This window comes from Trachypithecus francoisi, unplaced genomic scaffold (genome assembly GCF_009764315.1).
Source record: "Trachypithecus francoisi isolate TF-2019V2 unplaced genomic scaffold, Tfra_2.0 Lachesis_group8, whole genome shotgun sequence".
In the NCBI taxonomy this organism is placed as follows: Eukaryota; Metazoa; Chordata; class Mammalia; order Primates; family Cercopithecidae; genus Trachypithecus; species Trachypithecus francoisi.
In genome coordinates, this window is record NW_022681473.1 from 73,722,896 (window position 1) to 73,743,972 (window position 21,077).

The following is a 21,077-nucleotide window of genomic DNA, read 5'->3' on the forward strand; positions in this document are numbered from 1 at the left end:
AAATCTTTTTTAGGGCAAAAGATCCTAGAATATTTTTATTTAACCATGAGTGGTAATAAGACATAGACCTGTGAAATAGTAGATTGGGTTCCACAACATTACTAGAGTTGGATAAGGGTTTGTCTATCTAATTCTAAGTTCTCATCTACTTCTGAGGGTCTATATGTTATTCAAGAACACAGAGAACAGCACACAGGTGATGGTGTCAAAAACGGAACCAGAATATTTTTACTTTGCCCCTGAATTATTGGCTACATTTCAAGATACAGTGGCTTGGAAAGGTATTTCCCATTGGAAAAATAAATAATATCTGAAATGAATTACGGAGTTTTCATGAAGAATTGACGGGTGCCTAATGGATTTATAATGTAGACAATCACCATAGACATAGTTTATGGTGAAAGTACAACACAAAGTGAGTTCTAGTTATTATTTGTTTCTATACATGAATTCATTCATTCATGGAGTAGTTTTATGTGCCTACTAAGAACTAGGTAAAGCACAGCTTGAGCTATGACTTGTTCTCAAACAGGTATCAGTTTGCTTGTTTGCAGATTTTATTTCCATGTTTATATATTCATCCAATAATCCTGAGCTCCTGCTAGCCAGATACTGTACTAAGTGTTAGGAATATAGCAGTGCACAAAATAAACACAATTCTACTCATTGAGCTTACAGTGTAGAGGGTGATACAGGCATTTAGTTTGAAAATCACATAAATAAATGTACAATTATAAATTGCTTGAGTCTTATGAAAAATAGAAAGAAAATACATAATAGGGGGCCTGATTTTCTGTTTCAGAGAGCTTCTCTGAAGACGTGCAATTTAAGCTTGGATCTAAGATGACCAGAAGTTAATCAGGCAAAGTGTAAAAAGAGCTTTTCAATTCCAGGGAAAAGCGTATGTGAAACGCTTGAGACTAGAAGAGATTTAGTGCATTTTGTGAATAAAAAGAAGGCCAACATGAATAGTGTGGTTGGCAAAGGGAAGAGTGAAATGAGCTATCCAAAAGGCAGGCAGGGGCTAGGTCATGCAGAGCCCAGATGCTATGTTAATGACTTCACATTGCATCCTAATGCAAAAGGAGATCTGATCTGTATTTTTACAGATCACTTTGGTTGCATTGAGAATAAGCCTGGAGGTCAACAGTGGAAATGGTGAGAACAATTAAGAAGCTACTATAGGTGGGAGATGATGGGGTCTTGGAATAAAGTGGTGGAAATAGTAGTAAAGGAAAGTGAATAAACCTGAGATATTTTGGAGGTAGAATCAACAGGACTTGAAGATGAATTGAATGGTGGATATGAGGGAAAACAAGGTAGTAAGGATGACTCTCAAGTTTTTGGCTTAAACAATATGGTAGATGTATGTGCCATTTACTAAGCTGAGGAAGTATGGAGGAGGAGCAAAGTGGGGTGAAATTAAGATTCTTGGTATCAATGCACTGCTAGTGATAAGGCCACTAAAATAGCTGTCTGTGTGTTTTTGTGTTTTTATGACTGTTTTTCTACAAAGATAAGATAAAGAATAAGATAATGGAAAAAGAAAAAAGGAGAAGAAAGGGGACCAAAATAGAATAAATTGAAAATAGAATTCCCAAAAAGGGGAATGATGGATGGGGGTTGGGGCTTGGTGCATATCAGAATTAGACAGGGTGTGTCATTTGAAAAAAAAATTCAACATTGTATTATAATGTTTTTATTTGAAAAATAAATAACTCTATTGTATTCATGATGCAGATGACAGAAAGCGAGCTGAAAAGAATCATATCTGGTAGATTCACATAGAGGTAAACTCTTATCGGCTACTTATTGGTGAATTTTTCAGGAGCGATGCTTCAAAATCCCCAGTGGAGTGGAAGGAAACCAATGTAACTTTTACATTAATAAAAAAGGAACACAGGATAAAAAGAAAAAAAATGTTTACTGACACAGAGCCAGAAGAAGGGAAGGTATATGAGAAGTCAGGGTAATGATAGAGAAAGGACAGAAAAAGAGAAATGGGTGGAAATTTTTTTCCAGTGAGCAAAAATGGCTAATGGTCTGCCAGGTCAGTTATCATCTGGGTTTGAATCCCAGTTCTGTCACTAGTGGATGATCTTGGGCAAGTCAGGCAACTTATCAAGTCTCAATTGCTCATTTGCAAAACAAATATAATTATAACATCTACCTCATAAAGTTATTATGAAGATTAAAATACATAATTCATAAGAAGTACTTAACAAAATGCCTGGCACAGAAGAGCTCAATAAATGTGAGCTACCCTTATGTAGCTGAGTATAGGTACATAATTACTAGCAAGTCATTACAGATATGTGACTCTTCTCATTTCCTTTGGGCTATGGTGACTTTGACCTTTTAGCTTTAAAATGGCATAGTTCACTGTATCAAGAAATAGTTTTAATGATTTGTTAAAAATATAGGTGGATTTAATATTTATAAAGTATTCTGAAATATTATTAGACTTTAATTATTGCAAATTAATAAAAATGACCTAGCTGATTTACATAGTTAAAAATGTGTTTTCTCATTTATTTCTGGAAATGTTAGATGTAAGTTAAAATTTATTATTCAACTCTCCTAGATAGAACAGTAATTGACTTCTAAACTTATTCTTTCAAAATATCAAAAAATAAAGATGATGTTCTTAGCAGACCATCTTGATATATCCATCTTCACTCTGAATCATTCTAAAGTCTGTATTTTCTCAGCCCTAACAATATTATGAAGATATTCCTGTCTGAAAACATTATATAGACACCCCATTCTGCGTAGAAACGTTACAATTGGGATCTCTGTTTAGACTGACTTGGAACTACCTTGTGGAACACTGAATTCTATTTTTCTTGCTTTCCTCTCTCTCCAACTCAGGCTACTATGAAAAGATGAGGTCTTTTTTGTTATTTTCATATATATGCTTTGGAACACTAACACAGAATTGTGTTCAACTTTCAGACTTAGACTAATTTCTTTACAAAGTTATTGAAAGACTCAAAACATTCTAAGGTCAAATTTGGACTCCACATTTATTGGCAAGATCATACTGAGGGCAATGCCTTTAACCTCTCTGAACATCTATTTCTTTAAATAGGCTGGGAGCAGTAAATACGAGAATATATATATATGTATACACCTAGCATGATAACATAATATAAACATTAATTTTATGCTCTGTGTGGTAAGATGGAACCAAGTGATTCTGTAGTTTTGGACAAGTTGCTTAATACCTTAAGGACTCAGTTAAATGGTGATATTAATCTAATATTTTAGCTAAAATATTAAATGGTGATAATAGTACATATTTCTTAGGCCACATTATGCCTAGAGCAGAGTAGCACTTATTAAATATTATTTAAAAATATTCAACAAATGTTCCCTTTCATCCTTCTTTTTTTTTTTTTTTGAGACGGAGTCTGGCTCTGTCACCCAGGCTGGAATGCAGTGGCCAGATCTCAGCTCACTGCAAGCTCCGCCTCCCAGGTTCACGCCATTCTCCTGCCTCAGCCTCCCGAGTAGCTGGGACTACAGGTGCCCCCCACCTCGCCTGGCTAGTTTATTGTATTTTTTAGTAGAGACAGGGTTTCACCATGTTAGCCAGGATGGTCTCGATCTCCTGACCTCGTGATCCACCTGTCTCGGCCTCCCAAAGTGCTGGGATTACAGGCTTGAGCCACTGTGCCCGGCCTCATCCTTCTGTATGAATGAAATGGTGTTAATTTCCAAAATTAATTCTTCTAGAAAAATATAATTAATACCTTATTAAAATGTATAGGAACCAGGAATATGTGGAGCATCATGTGATCATGTCTAAGTGCTCTGGGATCACTCCAGGGAACAAAACAAAACAAAAAGGCAACGTTCTTAATTTCTCCCATTGCACCAAGGGAACAGCAGAACATCTCTCCAACTTGGGGAAGATGTTTAGTGCAAGAGAAGTGAGCAGAGGCGGATTCTACCCATTCATCCTTGTGGAAGCACATGCAATTCGAGAAGATGAAGTGAGGAAGCGCATGCAGTACCTGGTCATCTCAGAGTCAGGGAGCAGGCCTAGGTGGTAGTGGGAATAGGGAGCTGAGAGAAGGAAGCTTTTGTCACACTCAACAGGGGAATAGTGCCTGGGAGAAGCAGGCTTATCACATAGTTTGTTCACAGTGCTGTAAACAGGTTCCGGAGGCCTGGTGGTACAAGAGGAAGAGAAAGATACGCATGGTTAGTATATACAAGGAACATGTGTGCAACCAGTAGCATTTTACCATATGCAAAAGTAAAAACACCACTTTTTTTTATTTGTTATTAGAAGAAACTCAATTTTTCTACTTGTAACTTTTCTTATAATAAAGACTTTATTCCTCAGACTTTTTTGTGGGTAAATATGGCCCCATGAAAATGTTCAGTCCTATGTGATTTGAGTGCTCTGAAGCGTTCGGTGAACTGGAATAGCTGCTTATAAGGAAGCTCATTTAGCTGGAATTCTTGAAATTTTGTTCTCTCACATTTCCTCCCTTTACTCACCCGGAACCCAGACATGATGGGTGGAGCTTCACTGGTCATCTAAGACCATGAAGCAAACTTGAGGATAAAGCCAAAAAATACACATAATGGAATATAAAGACAGCACTTGTGTCACTGATGATATGGAGTGGCACTATACCAACTCTGGACTAGCTACCTTTGAATTTCTTCTCTGTGGATAAAGATAAACTGTGTTGTTCAAGGTAGGATCATTTTTTTTTCTTATATAAATGGGACCTAATCTTAACAGACATACTCCTACAAAATTTAAGACTGCACATCTAATACAAAGAAATAAGTATAAATAAGGCCTATTACAAATGCTAATGTATTTAATTATGTTTGGAGTCCATCTAATATCTTCTGTATACATAGGAAATGTAAACAATGCTATTTTCTGTAAATTGGGCCTATGACTATTTGGAGAAATCTCTGCATCTTAATTTGAAAATATTATTATACATAAAATGGCAGCTGATCTAAACTGCCAGCACAGAACCTTAGAAGAAAGGATTCAGTGACTTCTTTTAGATCATGAAACATTCTCATGATAATGTCATCTCAGTAACGTTGTTTCTGCCTGGGAGAGCTGATCCAATTTTCTCAGTCTGATGTTGACTCTACAGACTAAGAAAATGATGTTTCTAATTTTCTCCTAGTCCTTTTACTTCAGTAGCACCATATTTTGAGTCAAATTTTCACAATCAAAACTGGCTAATGGAGATCTTTTAGAAATTCCTGGTTACATTGTATTCAACTGAATAAAGAGAAAATATTTTACTTTCTGAAAATTATAATAAATTCAAGCCAATGAAAATGAGGTCCTGTATTTTGTCCAGGGTTGAACTCTTGAAACTTTTATTTGAATCTTTTTGGAACCATTTTATGAATATAATATTATCATTTGATTCACATATTTAGTAGATTTGGTGTTTGGAGCAGGCTTTAATACCTTGGATTTTAGAAGAAGGCTCTTATTTTTTTTGCTTTCAGTCACCTTCAGATGGTTTCATAGTGGACCAATACTTGCTAAGCTTAATTCTTCACTTTTCAAAGTCTTATCAACACAAAGAAACAGTTACTGATATTGCAGGTACATTTTACCTTTGTTTCACCTCTATTTCTTCCCTATTTATTTACTTGTTATTTTGTACATTCACTGGCTAAAGAATAGAGATATTAAATACAGTTTCTTTTGTTGATTATGAGAACACTTAATATCTCAGAAGATGGGTAGATGAAAAGATACCAAAACATAACAAACCACTTGAAAATTTGACAAAGTCTTCTTGCAATATTGACAAAGTTCTCTTGCAATCAAACAACAACGTTAAAAATATCAGTGAAAATCTCCTTTCAAGTGGCATAAAAATGGGGTTCATGTTTGAAGATTTCTGTCTAATGGTGTTATTACAGTGCTAGGATTCTGTCATATATTCTATCATACAGTATGTATATTATGTACTAGAGCACAGTGCAGTATACAAAAAGTACAACACAGGCTACAATCTGAACACAGAAATGGCACATAGTAGGTATTTGGTAAATGTTTCATTAAATGAATTTTTTTTTTTTTTTTTTACCATTCTTTGCTGAGGGAAATTTTTAAAAACCTTCTGATTCTTTCAAGGGAGCCATAAGTTACTCTAAATTTTTTAGGCCGTTATAAATTCTCACAGGTTATACCAGAAAAACCAGAATCCCAACATCATCATGAACTGACTGGCTTTAAGTACTTAATTAAAGCATGTGTGCATGGTTCATCTGCCCTCAAAGGGATAGGTTTCTTGTGTGTTTGAGTTTAGCCACTGCAATGCCTGCCTACAGTTCCTGTGAGAGTCACTCCAGTGGGCACAGTGGGCTCCTCACAGACTTCTCAGCCCTGAGTTCCAGAAGGCCTAATACTGGGAGTCAGCATTCTTAGTCTTTCCCTGCAGTTATATTCTGTGTGACCTCTCCCCATCAGACAAACAAGAAATGCCATTTTATAAACCATCACGGATCTGGGTGGCAGAACAGATGCCACTATCACTTCCCGTTTAGTTAGTTAAGGAAGTGCCAAGGGGAAATGACTTTTGGCAGCGTGAATCAGCTAGTCATAATTGAAAGGGCCTGCTTGGAACTGCCAGAATGGCCTAGGTCAGAAGGTAGTGAATATGGAAATCCAATCCAAGAGGTCTAACTGTGGATGCCCCCAGAAGGAGGGAAAAGCATTCGAACATACTGGTATAATATCTAAGTGAATTTATAAACAAATCATTTATCTTGCTGTCCATTCATAAAGAGCCATAGATAATGACCTTGTTGCTCATCTGCTGAGCCATCAGCATTTATTTGCATATCTATGGATTTATAATTGCAGGTTCTTATAGTATATAATTAGCACACACTGGCCCTTGGTGATCTCTCTTTTCTCTGAACTCCATTAGCACTTGCTATTTGTTCTATTTCCTTGTCATTTTAAATTGCTAATCCACAATACTAGTGTATGTTGGAGGGAGGTGCTTCATCTATACCTTATTCTTAGGAAAACTACCTTGCCTATAACTGCTCCTTCCCATTTGGACAACTTGCCACTACCAAATTCAGTATCCTCCCTAACCAAAGCAGTTTAGACCATTGGATCAGGATTGGGCCCCTCACCTTGCAACCATGATCTGTATGGTGGGACTCAAAAAGAAAAAAAAAGAAAGAAAGAAAGAAAAGGCCTAGACCATTTGGATTCTCCTGTAGAAGGTGAATAATGTGAATAAAGGAGAATAATTTATCAGTTAACAGAATAAGGAAAGGATGCAAACATGGAGAAGGTAGCTGTAGCTGTGTCCACTAATTATAGAGCACCGGAGTGAAGCTCTATCAAATTTTGTTGCTAAAAATGTCTAGAGGTACCTTGAGTCTAGAATAACTGTCTGGGTTCATTCTTTCAACTGGGTTATGAGAGCTCATGCTATTGAATTTCTTTGATGATTCCCATATGACATTAGTTGTCAATCAACTACCAATCTCCCACCATGTCTCCTTATTGGAAGTTAGATCTGATCTCATGTTTGCAATCAGTACAGTGAAAATAAAACAGGCACCTTGTTTATTTTCACATCTCTTTCACATCACCTCAACTAGACTATACCTTCCAAAGCCAACAGACAAAATCTTGGGCCTCTATGTAATTTCATAGTACCTGAGACTAATACCAGACTAATTCTATCTTTAAAAGTTTGATATTTTGTTCATTATAAATTCTTTTGCATTAATTTTATTTTCTAAAATATTTCATTAAAGTATTTTTGTCTTAATTGCTGTTTCTTGGTGTTCCCTTAAATTTTGCATCCAACGTGAGTACCTCACTCACCTCACTACAGTCCCGGCCCTGTATCAGAGATAATAAATGTTTAAGACAGTGATAATAATGACTGTGATTGTAGATAGTCTTCATCTGTGTAGCACCTGAAGCGACAAGGTCAAAGGAATATGACTCTCTTCTCTTAGAGATAACAGTGAGAGTGACTTACACTTCATTGAATTTTCTAACTCCCTACCAAAGGGCTCTCAAAGCCTTCAGGCTGTCTCAGGCAGGGACCTCACCTCATTGTACTGTCTTTATTCATTCACAATGCTCTCTACTTCTCTAGAATATTAGATCCTGGAGGATCAGGACCAAATCTCCTGTATCTTTGTTTCCTCATTACTTTCGTGAATGCAAGAATGTATTACTGAAGTACTGTCATAGAAAATGAAAGGAACTGTGAAAAACAAAAGTGATCAGTACCTTTTATTCTCTTTTCCTGAGCCAGAACTAAAAGGGGGCATCTAAAATTACAAAAAGATGGATTTGGGTCATATATGTATATGATTTTGAGCATAAATTTCTTTATCATATAGACTAATATAGCTAAATCTGCAGACCTTTCAGATTCTCCAAAGGTTATCCTGCTATGGTCTTCTTTGGTTGCCCTAATGGGAGGTGGTCATCCCACTGCATGCCCTGTATTTGCAGAATATAGAACCAAACTGCATTAATTATAGCAGCTGGGATGTCAAGGGCTCAGATGCCTAAGTATCTAATATATTGCCAGACATAATTGGAGGAAAAAGGATTGTAACTTTAAAAGGTTGCCTCATGCTCCTCTTTATAAATAATACACTGTTTATTGGGCCAACAATTTGGAAAAGTATAAGATGATTGAATTCCAGGGCTGGGCTAATAACTCTTAAGGGTAGGATTTTGGGAAGCCCTAAACGTAATTAGGGGTTAAAAGAGTATTAGGATCAGGTTGTGAACTATGTGGCTCAACATGTGAAATGACATTATAAAAATGATTAAGAAAGAGGCTGACTTCTCTTATACTGAACTTTAAGCAGAAAAGTATTAGTCACTTGATTAAGATGTTATATGGGCCTTAAAATATGATATAGAGACATCTAGGGGAGGGATTGATCTAGGTGATTTGTAAGAACCTATTCGCCCCCCTAATTCCAAGCACCATTGAACTGAGCACTCAAGAATTTCCACTAGGGAAGCTGGAGTAGATGCCGATTTGCACCACACTTACTTAACTCTTGGAAATCTTAGCTTTCTCATTTATAGACCTAAAATAATATTTTAAAAGTTTTTTTCTGTATATCAGAAAAATTATAAATTGCAAAATTAGGCATAGATCTAAATTATTATGAGCACCATGTTAAGTACAAGCAAATCGAACTAGGTTTAGATCTGGCTCTTCCAAATTCTACCTTGCATGACCTTCTGCTGTTTCTTAACATCCTCATCTGGAAAGTGGGAATAGTAATATCAGCCTAAGGATGACTGTGAGAAATAGGAAGAATGTGCATAAAGCACTTAGCTCAGTCCATGGCACTCACTCAGAGCTCACCAAAAGGGAGCCATTATTATTATCTTGATGATCACTCTTAGACACTTGAGCTCACAAGGATGCACAACCTCAGAAAATGTTGCTCCCCTTTGTGAGAATTCATACAAATAATATTCGTCACCCACTCACTTAGAATCAGTCAGTTCACACAATAGCACTTTCAGGTAATGTGAATTCTCTACAAGAGGGTTGAACAAAGGAAGTAACAATCGATAGCTTTCAGTCTCACAAAAGGTACTGCATAGGCACCTTCTAAAGATTCACTTTTGCTCTGTATATTTAAAAGGTAATTGATCCTCTTTAATAGCCCTGGAGGTTGATGATCACTTTCTCTGAACTTCTCAATTATTTTCACTGCCCTTAACAATATAGCAGCCCGAACTCTAACGCCCGATTTGTACCTGGATCTTTATAACGGTTTGCTTTTCTGTATGGTTCACAGCTGTGCTGTCACATCAGATTGCTGGGTCATAAGTAATTTGTTATTAATAATAGTTTAGGTACCACAGTCTGCAAATACTTATGTTTAAAAGTAGAAATTAGGGTTGGCTCACTATTTTTTCTATGTAAACATCACTTTCAGTTATATTTTACTGTGTTTATTGAGGAGTTTATTGGAAGATTGAGGAGAGAAAGGGCAGAGTAAGAGCTGCATCATTTAAAGTTGTTTTGAATATTCAGATGACTTATTTCCTTAAAAAACGCTTGGGTTTCAACAAAATTGGGCTCTCTCATGGCAGTGGGTTGTAAATGGGTTATGGAGTGTTTCATTGGAATAAGAAGTTGAACATTAATGACCTTGACAGTGGTGATTGTAACAAAAGGGAGAGTGATCTCTGTTTTTGGTATTGGGTGAGGGTGTCCAGTTATAGTACTATTTTTGTGGCTTTCTGAAAGTTGTTTAAACAAATATTGGCAAAGAGTGACAGGGTCAATATTATGGCCAGATCAAGGCCTTTGAGACATGGATTTGAATTATTTGAGGAAGGTTCAATATGTCCTATACTAGTGTTTAAACTCTTACACTTTTGTAAGCCTGCTTTTAAAGACTTTGTATCGATTAAAAAAAATTTAATTGATCTCATAGGATAAATATAGATCTACAAAAAGTCAGGTTAATAGTTAACCAAGAATCTTCATGGAAAAAAAATTAAGCATGAAATAAATGGAAGAAATCACATAAAAGATGAGAGACTTGACTACATAAAAAATTTGAAACCACTGAAGCAAAAACTCATAAATAAGCAATCATCTGGGGAAAACATTTGCTCAATTATGTTTATCAATATTTTAAAGATGCTCCTACAACTCAATAAGAAATACAATAACATTTTAGTAGAAAACAAAGACAATTAGAATCCGATCACAAGAGAAAATACAAATGAGAAATACAAGCACACATATAAATATTTAACCACACTAGGAATAAAGATAACACAAATTAAATGATACATTTCCTTTACCTATTTAAAAAATAAAGGATCTTGAAATTGACGAATCACAATTTAGTTGTGGTATGTTGAAATAGACACTATATTGCTGGTGCTACGGAGTGTAAAACCTCCTTAAAACATTTCAAGAAAGCAATTTGGCAATAAATTTCAGGAGTTTTAGAAGTAATCCTGTCTTTTGGTTCAGCAATTCTACTCTAGTGTGCTATCTGAAGAAGAAAATAAAAAATATGTCCAAAGGTTTCTATAGAGGAAAGTCATTGTGGTTTGTTATAAGAGCAAAACAGAATAAAACAAAACAATCAAAATGTTCAGCAACAGAAGGGTATGGAATATAAGATATATTCACATGATGGTTTATTGTTTAATCATTAAAGTTAATATTCATAAAACTTTTTTTTTTTTTTTTGAGACGGAGTCTCGCTCTGTCGCCCAGGCTGGAGTGCAGTGGCCGGATCTCAGCTCACTGCAAGCTCCGCCTCCCGGGTTCACGCCATTCTCCTGCCTCAGCCTCCCGAGTAGCTGTGACTACAGGCGTCCGCCACTTCGCCTGGCTAGTTTTTTGTATTTTTTTAGTAGAGACGGAGTTTCACCGTGTTAGCCAGGATGGTCTGGATCTCCTGACCTCGTGATCCGCCCGTCTCGGCCTCCCAAAGTGCTGGGATTACAGGCTTGAGCCACCGCGCCCGGCCTAATATTCATAAAACATTTTAATGAGACAGGAAAATGCTTTATTTTATAATGTTGAATAAAGTGGAATACAAAATTGTATATGTGGATGTGGGGACAGCAGGGAGTGAAAGCACCTAATTCTCTTACCATTTCAGAGAGAGACTGAGCTAAGAATACAGGAAAGTAATCACTGTGGGGAGTAGGAATTCTAGTGCAGGTTTGAAAGAGAGTGAAAGAGTGAAAGAGGGTGAAAAGGGTGAAAGAGAGTGAAAGGAGTGAAAGAGGGCTTTCTGGAAAGTGGTAACAGCACATGCAGATTTAAAGAGGAATCTGCAAACATGTCCCATTTAGGGAGTTTTTTAAAGGTTTGAGTAGATGACAAAATTGAAAAGTTAGGCAGGTCTTGAGTACAATTTTAACATCCATAGTTGATAAGAAGTTATGGAAGATAATGTTCCTCCTACTAGATGGAATTAAAAGAGTGCAATCATTTTGGCTATTCATTTGTACATTCATTCATTCATTCATTCCACAAATATTTACCAAAAACCTACTTTGTGGCAGGTACTATATACCTAGTAAGAGAGAGAGGTACAAGGTATATAGTAAAACAATTTAAAAAATGATCCCTTTGTTTATTGAACAAATATTTTGATTGTAAGGAAATCTGATTGCAGGAACAGAGACTTATTTAAATTACTTTAGGTAACAGGACACACGTCCATGGAAACCCAGAAAAAGCTGCGTGAGAAATGTGTAAGAGTGAGATCTAACGAGCTGGACCTTTACAACATTCCCTTCAAGATAACGCTGTTTCTTTTGTGCTACTTGTTCCTTGTGTCTCAAATCACCACTTTAACTCTAATTTATAAATGAGATACTTTATACCTGATAGCTTCGTCTTTCCCTCAGTTTCTGTTCTGTAATGACATCAGCTGGCATTAGACTCAAAATGGACTATCAGGCCTCCTTTTCATCGTAAATCACTAGCTTCCCCTTTCACTGATCATTGCCTCGATTGGACTGCTTTTCAATTAAACATTCCTAACAGAGTATTTGCTGGACTTAGTACACCTCTTTGAATAAATCACCTTATTGGTTATTGGTTAGCCTCTGGATTGGCATCCTTTGAGCCAAGCACACTCCCTGTCTATTCAGCTCTCGCTAGCGGATGAGTGACCTGGTCCTTATGAGTTTGGTTTGCTTTTTCAGCAGACCTGTGGGCAGGGCACAATTGTTCAAGCTGTGTATCCCATTGGTATTTTCAGGTTTGGTCTGTTGAGTATACTCCCCACATCTTCATATTCTTAGCCAGTACTATGAAACAACAGTGTAGAGAAAAAAAGCAAGGCCATTCCTTTTTGAGAAAAATTTGGAAATAACAAAAGACAAAGGAAAGTGTGAGGAACATTACAAAGGCCCCCAAAGAGAAGGTTTGAAGCTTAATATCACTTACAATTTCTTTCTTTTTATCAAGCTGTTAAAATATAATATTACAGAATAAATACTCCACCTCTAAAATAATTCTTTTCTTTCCTCAGAGGCTCAAGGATGATTGACATTGGTAACACCTAAAGTTGCCAAACCTGATAAAGCTTTGAGTTTTAAAATTCACACCCCCACAAGAATTTCTGAATATATTTAGCAAAATCACATTTTCTAAAGTAGAATTCAAAATATGTATTCATCTATATACTTTTGTAGGCCAATTTTACATTACTAAGACAAACTCTACAGGGGGGAAAACTCTTATACCTTTGACTGAATGGATGCTGAGATTGCATATAACAACAGCTCCCTAGAAGGCAAAATAATGTTCAGATATAATTCTCTACTTTTGAACAGGAAGGATAAGGTGGCTTTAACCAAATCACTTAAATGGGTTTCTTTCACATTCCTTGAAAGAGGTACATTTTCCTCTGTTTCATGCGGCTGTTTCCATTTAGTCTTCTGTGCCTGTTACTGTAAACAAGTTATGAAGATTGTTTGGTGGCCATGAGGGAAGGATAAGACATGCATAAGAACAAGAGATTGCTATAGTACTGCCTTGCTCTCTTTAGAGAAGGCTCTTTGCTAAGAAGCACTTTTATTGGGATTTCGGACCAAGACAAAGACTGAGGTCATAAATCCCCTTGAGTTGATGGTTCCATCCTATTAAAATTTACATATATTGGTACTTTCTTCCAACCCTAAACATTAGAAAGTCCCTGGTTTCCATCAGAGTCTAACTCCTACTTTCTCCATAAAGTCTTCTGAGTACACTTGATTACAGATTTTTCTCTCTTCTTAACTCCCATACAGTATTTCTTCACAATTGCCACTTGGTTTTGTACTTCGATATATTTTAAATAATAATAACAACTCACATATATCTTGGGAACTTACTATGAGGCTGGCCCTGTGCTACATATGCTATATATATCCGATGTCATGTAATCCTCCCATGAAACCTAAGACATATGTAATACTATTATCTGCAAAGGTTGGCATTAACTTGCCCCTCCTCACACACCTGACTTGTGAGTGGTAGGGCTTGACTTTGAACCCAGATTGTCTGGGTTCAACCACTAAGTGTTTTGTTGTCATTGTTTTAAACTCTTTCTCTAGCATATACTTGCCCTCAGTGATCTGAATATATTTCTTGGTCATATTAGCAATTATAGTTCCTATTTTAAAGGCAATAGAGAATAGAACAGATAAAACGAACTGTGAGTCTGACTATCTAGTTTCATGTCTGGCCCCATTCCTTTAAGTCATGTGATCTTGGGCAGGTTGTTTACCTCTATGCCTCAGTTTCCTCCCCTAACACCCAGGAATAGTGCTTGTCTCTTAGGGCCTTATGAGTATTAGGTTAAATGATGCCTGAATAGCACAGTGTCTTGAAGACAATCAGTAAATATTTTGACTACTATAGATATTTAAATAGGAAATCCAGCTGTAGGCCATCTGGTTTATACATCTCTCTCTTGTCATGTCTGTGGATGTGAATTCATTCATGACAGATAATTTCCTCTTATGATGACAAAACCATATTTCTGGCCACGTCTAGGGTTGAAAGATTTAGCTAATAAAAATATAGGATGTCCAGTTACATTTCTATTTTGGAAACATAACAAATAATTTTTTAGTATAAATACATGACTATTGCATAAGGCACATTTATACTGAAACCTATTCATTGTTGATTATTGTTCAAATTCACATTTAACTGGACATCCTTACTTGGCAACCTGCCAGCCCCATCACCTTGCAAGTTTCCCTACATTGCTAGTAACCTGCCTTCCAGCATATACATTTATTCTGTAATAAAATTTACTTGTTTACTCTGACTCCCTCTTTAGTTTGCTATGTTCTTTAATTTATTTTTAAAATTTATTTAATTAATTATTATTATATTTTGAGACAGATTCTTGCTCTGTCACCCAGGTTGGAGTGCAGGGTCACAATCTCAGCTCACTGCAACCTCTGCCTCCTGGGTTCAAGCGATTCTCCCATCTCAGCCTCTCAAGAAGCTGAGATTACAGGCACGTGCCACCATGCCTGGCTAATTTTTGTGTTTTTAGTAGAGACACAGTTTCACCATGTTGGCCAGTCTCGTCTTGAACTCTTGACCTCAGGTGATCTGCCCTCCTCAGCCTCCTAAAGTGTTGGGATTACAGGTGTGAGCCACCATGCCCTGTCTGCTATGTGCTTTTAAATCAATATATGTGCTTAATTTTGTATTTTCAGTGCTCAACAAGATGTCTCTATTTATATCTATCCCCATATTCACATCTATACTCAAATCTATACATAAGAATGCAGCTAGATAATTTCAAAATAAAAGTTGGTCATATTATACATATTATGCCACTGCTTTTATTTTTAAATTTCACGTTGGATATTAGACATTTTTCTGTGTCAGTACACATGGCACTGGCTATCCTTTTTTTAATGGCTGCAAAAACACTCTCCACACACTAGTGGTAGTAGTATAAACTGCTGAACCTACAGTTCAGAAATCTTACTTCCAGAAATCTGTTCTACAAAACTCAGTACAATAGGTGTTCACAGAATTGTCATTGTCACAGCATTTGGAGAAGCAAACCACTGGAAAACCTATGTTCATTAGTGTTGAATATAGTTTTAATGTGGGCATTAAAAACATTCCTGTGTAAGTAAATTTGATGACATATAAAGATAGCCACAAGACATTATTAAGTGAAAAAAAATCATTAGCATTGAATATAGTTTTAATGTAGGCATTAAAAACATTCCTATGTAAGTAAATTTGATGACATATAAAGATAGACACAACATATTATTAAGTGAAAAAAGCTGGTTAAAATCATAGATAAACGGTTTGATTCAGTTTTTGTGAATAATAAAAAATATTAAGTATGATCCTAATTTTATTGAGTAGAGAATGAGATTAAAAAGAATCTAGAAGCATATGGCAGGGAATTTGTTCAATATCACTTATGAATAATATGTTTACATAAAATTTTTATTTTCTCCCACTATTTCATGTTTTCTAAATGACTTTTAAATGACATTAAGAATTATTCATGATACAAGCTGAGCAATAGTTATAAATCTGTATATATAGTTTGATGCCAATTTTGTAAGAGGCATATCTGTACATCTGTAGGTTAATATGGAAAAGTTACCAACATGTTAATAGTGCTTTATCTGAATGGCAGGATTATGGGTACTTTTGATTTCCTTAAATATATTTTTTTGTATTTTAAATTTATTTTTTAAAAATATTTTTTGTACCCTGTAAGGGGGTAGATCTTGAATGTTATCACTACATACACAAAAATGGTAACTATGTGAGGTAATGAATATGTTAGTTAGGTTGATAGTGGTAATCATTTCACAATGTGATATGGTTTGGCTGTGTCCCCAGCCAAATCCCATCTTAAATTCCCGTGTGTTGTGGGAGGGACCCTGTGAGAGGTAACTGAATCATGGGGGCAGTTCTTTTCCATGTTGTTCTCATGATAATGAATAAGTCTCATGAGATCTGAAAGTTTTATAAGGGGCAGTTTCCCTGCACAAGTTCTCTCTCTTTGCCTTCTGCCATGATTGTAAGGCTTCCCTGGCCATGTGGAACTGTAAGTCCATTAAACCTCTTTCTTTTGTAAATTGCCCAGTCTTATGTATGACTTTACCAGCAGCCTGAAAATGGACAAATACACAATGTATACACGACAAAACATCAAGTTGTACACCTTAAATATATAAAAATTTGTCAATTATAACTCAAAAAAGCAGGAGGAAAAAACTATTTTTTCTCTTAACTCCAGGGGAGGACTGTTAGGGATCTGTATTGGGTACTTTTCAATTCAGCCCCAAATACCCACAGAAACAGAAAATACATATTTTTTCAAATTAGTACCGCTTCCTTATTAATGAGCAACTTTTATTTCTATGTAGTGCCTAGGTACTAACTAACACGGCATTATGAGAGTAGTGAAAGCTCATTATAAATAATTGGTTATGACTAACAAGATGGCTTAACTGGTATCACCACATTTGCTATTTAAATTTGTCAATCTCAAATGTCTTCAGTTATGCAAATATATTCTGTTACCAACAAGATTCTACTTAAAGTTTAGTCTACTTTGGGGAAATTATGTGCTCGCTAAAGCCATTTTATGGAAAAGATGACACAAAATTAAAGCAAACTTACAGCAAGTGTAGTCTTCTTTTACTGGTGCATCTATTCACTCAACATATTTACTGCTCTTAGAAAACACATTGGGAGGCTATGAACATGGTGGAAAGAGCACAAGATTTGGACTAGAAGATCTGGGTTCAAATACTGTTCTTCCACCTATCTGTGTGACTACAGGGAAGTACCTCTATTGCCTGAATCTTGGCTGCCTTATCTGGAAATGGCTTTTTAAGACCTACCTTATAGAACTGCTTAAATGAGATAATATATGCAAAGCCTTCACAAATCACCTGCCATATGGTACACACACAGGAAACAACTATATTTATGTACCAGATACTAATCTAGGTGATGTGGAAGATAAAAATCTGCTCTAGACATAAATTCTTCCCTTAGCCATTACTTCGTCTTAGAGATGTGTGTATGTATTTGACAAAGTAAAGCTTAAAATGACTAAACATTATGGCAGGGAAATAGACACTCTTCCTTCACTGTCACAACACGTTCTTAAGGCAACCATACATAGGGCTTTCCCATTTATGCTCTTTTAAAGTCTCAGAAATCACCACTAAAGAACGTATTCATATAACCAAACACCGCCTGTTCCACCAAAACCTTTTCAAGAGTAAATAAATAAGAGCTATTTTCTTGTACACTGTTGGCCAAAGTCTTTCAAGCAGGTTGAGTAAGATCACGAATTAAACTGAGGGACAGGTGCCTAGTCATGAAGCCCAACAAAGACAACATTAATTGCCTATCGTGAGGATCCAGAGAAAACTGTGCTTTATTACTGATCCTGACTGGCCCAGTACAGCCAACAGAAGTCAGAGGTGCTGTTAAGTGAACTACTGGAATGAAGACACAGGGAATAACAGAACTAGATGGAAGAGTTTTTTAAAAAGACTAGCAATAGAGCCAAACCTTCCGTCTATTATATCTAACCAACCCGTAACAGATTCAACAGATGAGAGAAATTTTAAGACAATACATTCCAATAACAGCTTAGATAGATATCAGGCAAAAAAACTGCTGGAGAGTTGTAGTAAAAGCCAGGCACAGTGAAAAGTAATGGTCAAAATATCAAAGAGCCAATGGGCTCCACAGAATCTTGAGGTCAGCTCAGAATACTTCCGTGCAGCAGGGAGGTATACAGAACATAGAATTTGGAGCAAAGTCACCCCATAATCTTCCCTTTTGTCTCCTTAGGAAATATTCTATAAAATCTATGTGATTTGCCTGAAATCTGGAATTGGGCTTTTAGATGGTGAAGTAGAGGAGGGAAATGGTTGAATACTAGATTATTGCAAGAATGGAGGGTACCCAAATTTCTCAGTCACTATATGGTCACATATACCATCACCTTTAATCTTTACAACAATAAACCTTCACAGTAGATATTATATATAGCTTTTGCATAGTGGTGGCACATAGTGGTGCGTGCCTATAAACCCAGCCACTCAGGAGGCTGAGGCTTGAGAATCGCTTGAACTCGGGAGGCAGAGGTTGCAGTGACCCAAGATTTCATCACTGCGCTACAGTCTGGGCAACAACGAGACTCTGACTCAAAAATAAATAAATAGGAGGGAGTAGGATAATTGAAATATTAATGTGTGTTTTGAGCTTCCTATTTTTTCTTCCCAAGTCTGAAGCATATAACCAGACCTTTATATTCCCTTGCCTCACTAGAGATCTGTAATACAGAAAGAAAAGCATAATTTTCCCAAAAACTTCTCTCTTCCAGGTTTTCGTTCCTCAAAAATCTGAGCTCCTAAAGGGTTGATGCTCAGGGTGAGCTCTGAGAGAAAAGGCAGGCAAGACAGAGCCTATTATTCTATTATACATTTGGATTTAAAGAAAATAAAATAATGTTCTATCGAAATGTATTTGTAAAGTGCATACCTGCTACAAGTGTTTTTAAATAGCTGATACATTTAGTTATAAAATCTAAACACTGCCATACAAATTCTGTGATTGGTAACTCTTGCTCAGGATCAATGATTTTCTTTACACATTGTCACTAGTAGTCTCAGTGGTCTAGGGTCATCCGCTATTTTAATGAAAATTTGCCCTATGAGAGAAATGCCTCTGTGTGTGTGTGTGTGTGTGTGTGTGAGTGTGTGTTCTAATGTGCTACGTTTTGCTTTTACTTCTGGTAACATGATTTTCTCCCTCCCCTCCCCTCCCCTCCCCTCCTCTCCTCTCCTCTCTTTCTTTTGGCAGAGTTTCACTCTGTCACCCAGGCTAGAGTGCAATGGCGCAATCAAGGCTCACTACAACCTCTGACTTCCAGATTCTGGCGATTCTCCTCCCTCAGCCTCCCAAGTGGCTGAGATTACAGGTGCCCACCAACACTGCTGGCTAATTTCTGTATTTTTAGTACAGATGTGGCTTCACTATGTTGGCCAGGCTGGTCTTGAACTCCAGACCTCAGGTGATCTACCCGCCTCGTACTCCCAAAGTGCTGGGATTACAGGCTCAAGTCACCACGCCCAGCCAACTTCTGGTAATACGATTTTCTGAGGTCAAATACACAATGAATTTAAGCCAGTGATTCCCAAATCTACCTGTGCATCAGAATCACCTGTGGATATGTTAGTTGTGTTTTTGATATTCATGTCCCACTTCCACCCTGGACATCCAGATTTGGTAGATCTGGCATGGGGCTAAGGACTTTGTTTTTTAAAGAGATTTCACAGGTGACTAATGGGCTATCAGAGTTGAGAACTACAATTAGACCTGCTCTTTTTGAAAAAGGTCTGAAATAGTCACATTTTTGAATGACATTAACTCTTTCAGTACTACAGAATACAAATTATTGCTCTAACTTATTTTGACTTGATTATATTCCGTGGATAAATGTTAATATTTGTAGAATGTAAATATTAAGTTCTTTTTTTAAGGGAAGATAAAAAATAGTACCTTTCATTATTTCATTGGTGAGTACACACATGTGCACACACACATAATTCTTTAAAAAGTTTTGTAAGCAGAATTTAAACAAATATTTCTGTCTAAGCTGCAGAAAACAATGGTTCTGGGGATGGCCCTACCTTGCTTTAGTCAGGCAGACCACATTCTCACTATGAAAGCCACACTCATTTGCAACTCCTACATAGCTTCCCTTAGTAGTCACAAATTTAAATTCAGTATAACCTTATTAGAGCTACTCTCAACATTATATAGATTTAGATGTATACTCTGTATGAAACTTCAACAGTATATGATCCAAGCTAATATTATGCAGTGAAGCTATGGAATTAATGCCACTCCTAGGAACTGGAAAGCATCGTGATAGATGTTGCTATGCATATATTTAATTTTTGTGCTCAAATAATGATGGTATGCAAAAATAACCACTGCATTTACTTTTTAAAGTTTATGATGCCTGAATAGGAAATCTGAATATTTGGGGAATGCAAATATTTGTGTTTACTCAACATTCTAGATTTTTTTTTAAGTTTTGTAATGAGTAATCAGTTTCTTTAACATATAGACTTTTCTTTTTGCATGACTTTTATAATTAGGCCTAGTTTTTGACAGATTCTTCTTAATTAACATCAATATATGTTTTTAAATGGCATTGAAATATAGAGAAAACATCATTGAATAATGTCACAAAATCTATTGTTAATACAGGGATAAGTATAGTGTAAATGTATGCTTTATTAGGCTAGCTGGAAGAATGTTTCCCCTGCATTCACTTCTTAACCTCACTCTACCACTCCCAGCTGGCTCAACTATCATCACAGTGGTGGCCGGTCCTATAATCACTATGGTGTCCTGAACTAAAAGTCAATGTTAATAATATTAATGGCCACCCTGAATGCAGCTCATTTTGTGCCAGGCTCTGTTTGAAGTGTTTTACATGGATTAACTTATTTAATCCTGAGAATAACCCATGGCATAGGC

At 36.4% G+C, this 21,077-nt stretch overlaps 1 protein-coding gene across 8 annotated transcripts in view; it reads right to left on the reverse strand.

Moving 5' to 3' along the window:
* DLG2 (discs large MAGUK scaffold protein 2) overlaps positions 1 to 21,077 on the reverse strand; it is a 1,315,102-nt gene that overhangs the window by 482,093 nt on the left and 811,932 nt on the right. For all 8 annotated transcript variants that reach the window (XM_033207409.1, XM_033207408.1, XM_033207419.1 and 5 more), the window contains one exon: positions 4,020 to 4,175. In XM_033207409.1, coding sequence (XP_033063300.1) covers positions 4,020 to 4,175 — 156 coding nt within the window. The remainder of the gene's footprint in view (positions 1 to 4,019; positions 4,176 to 21,077) is intronic.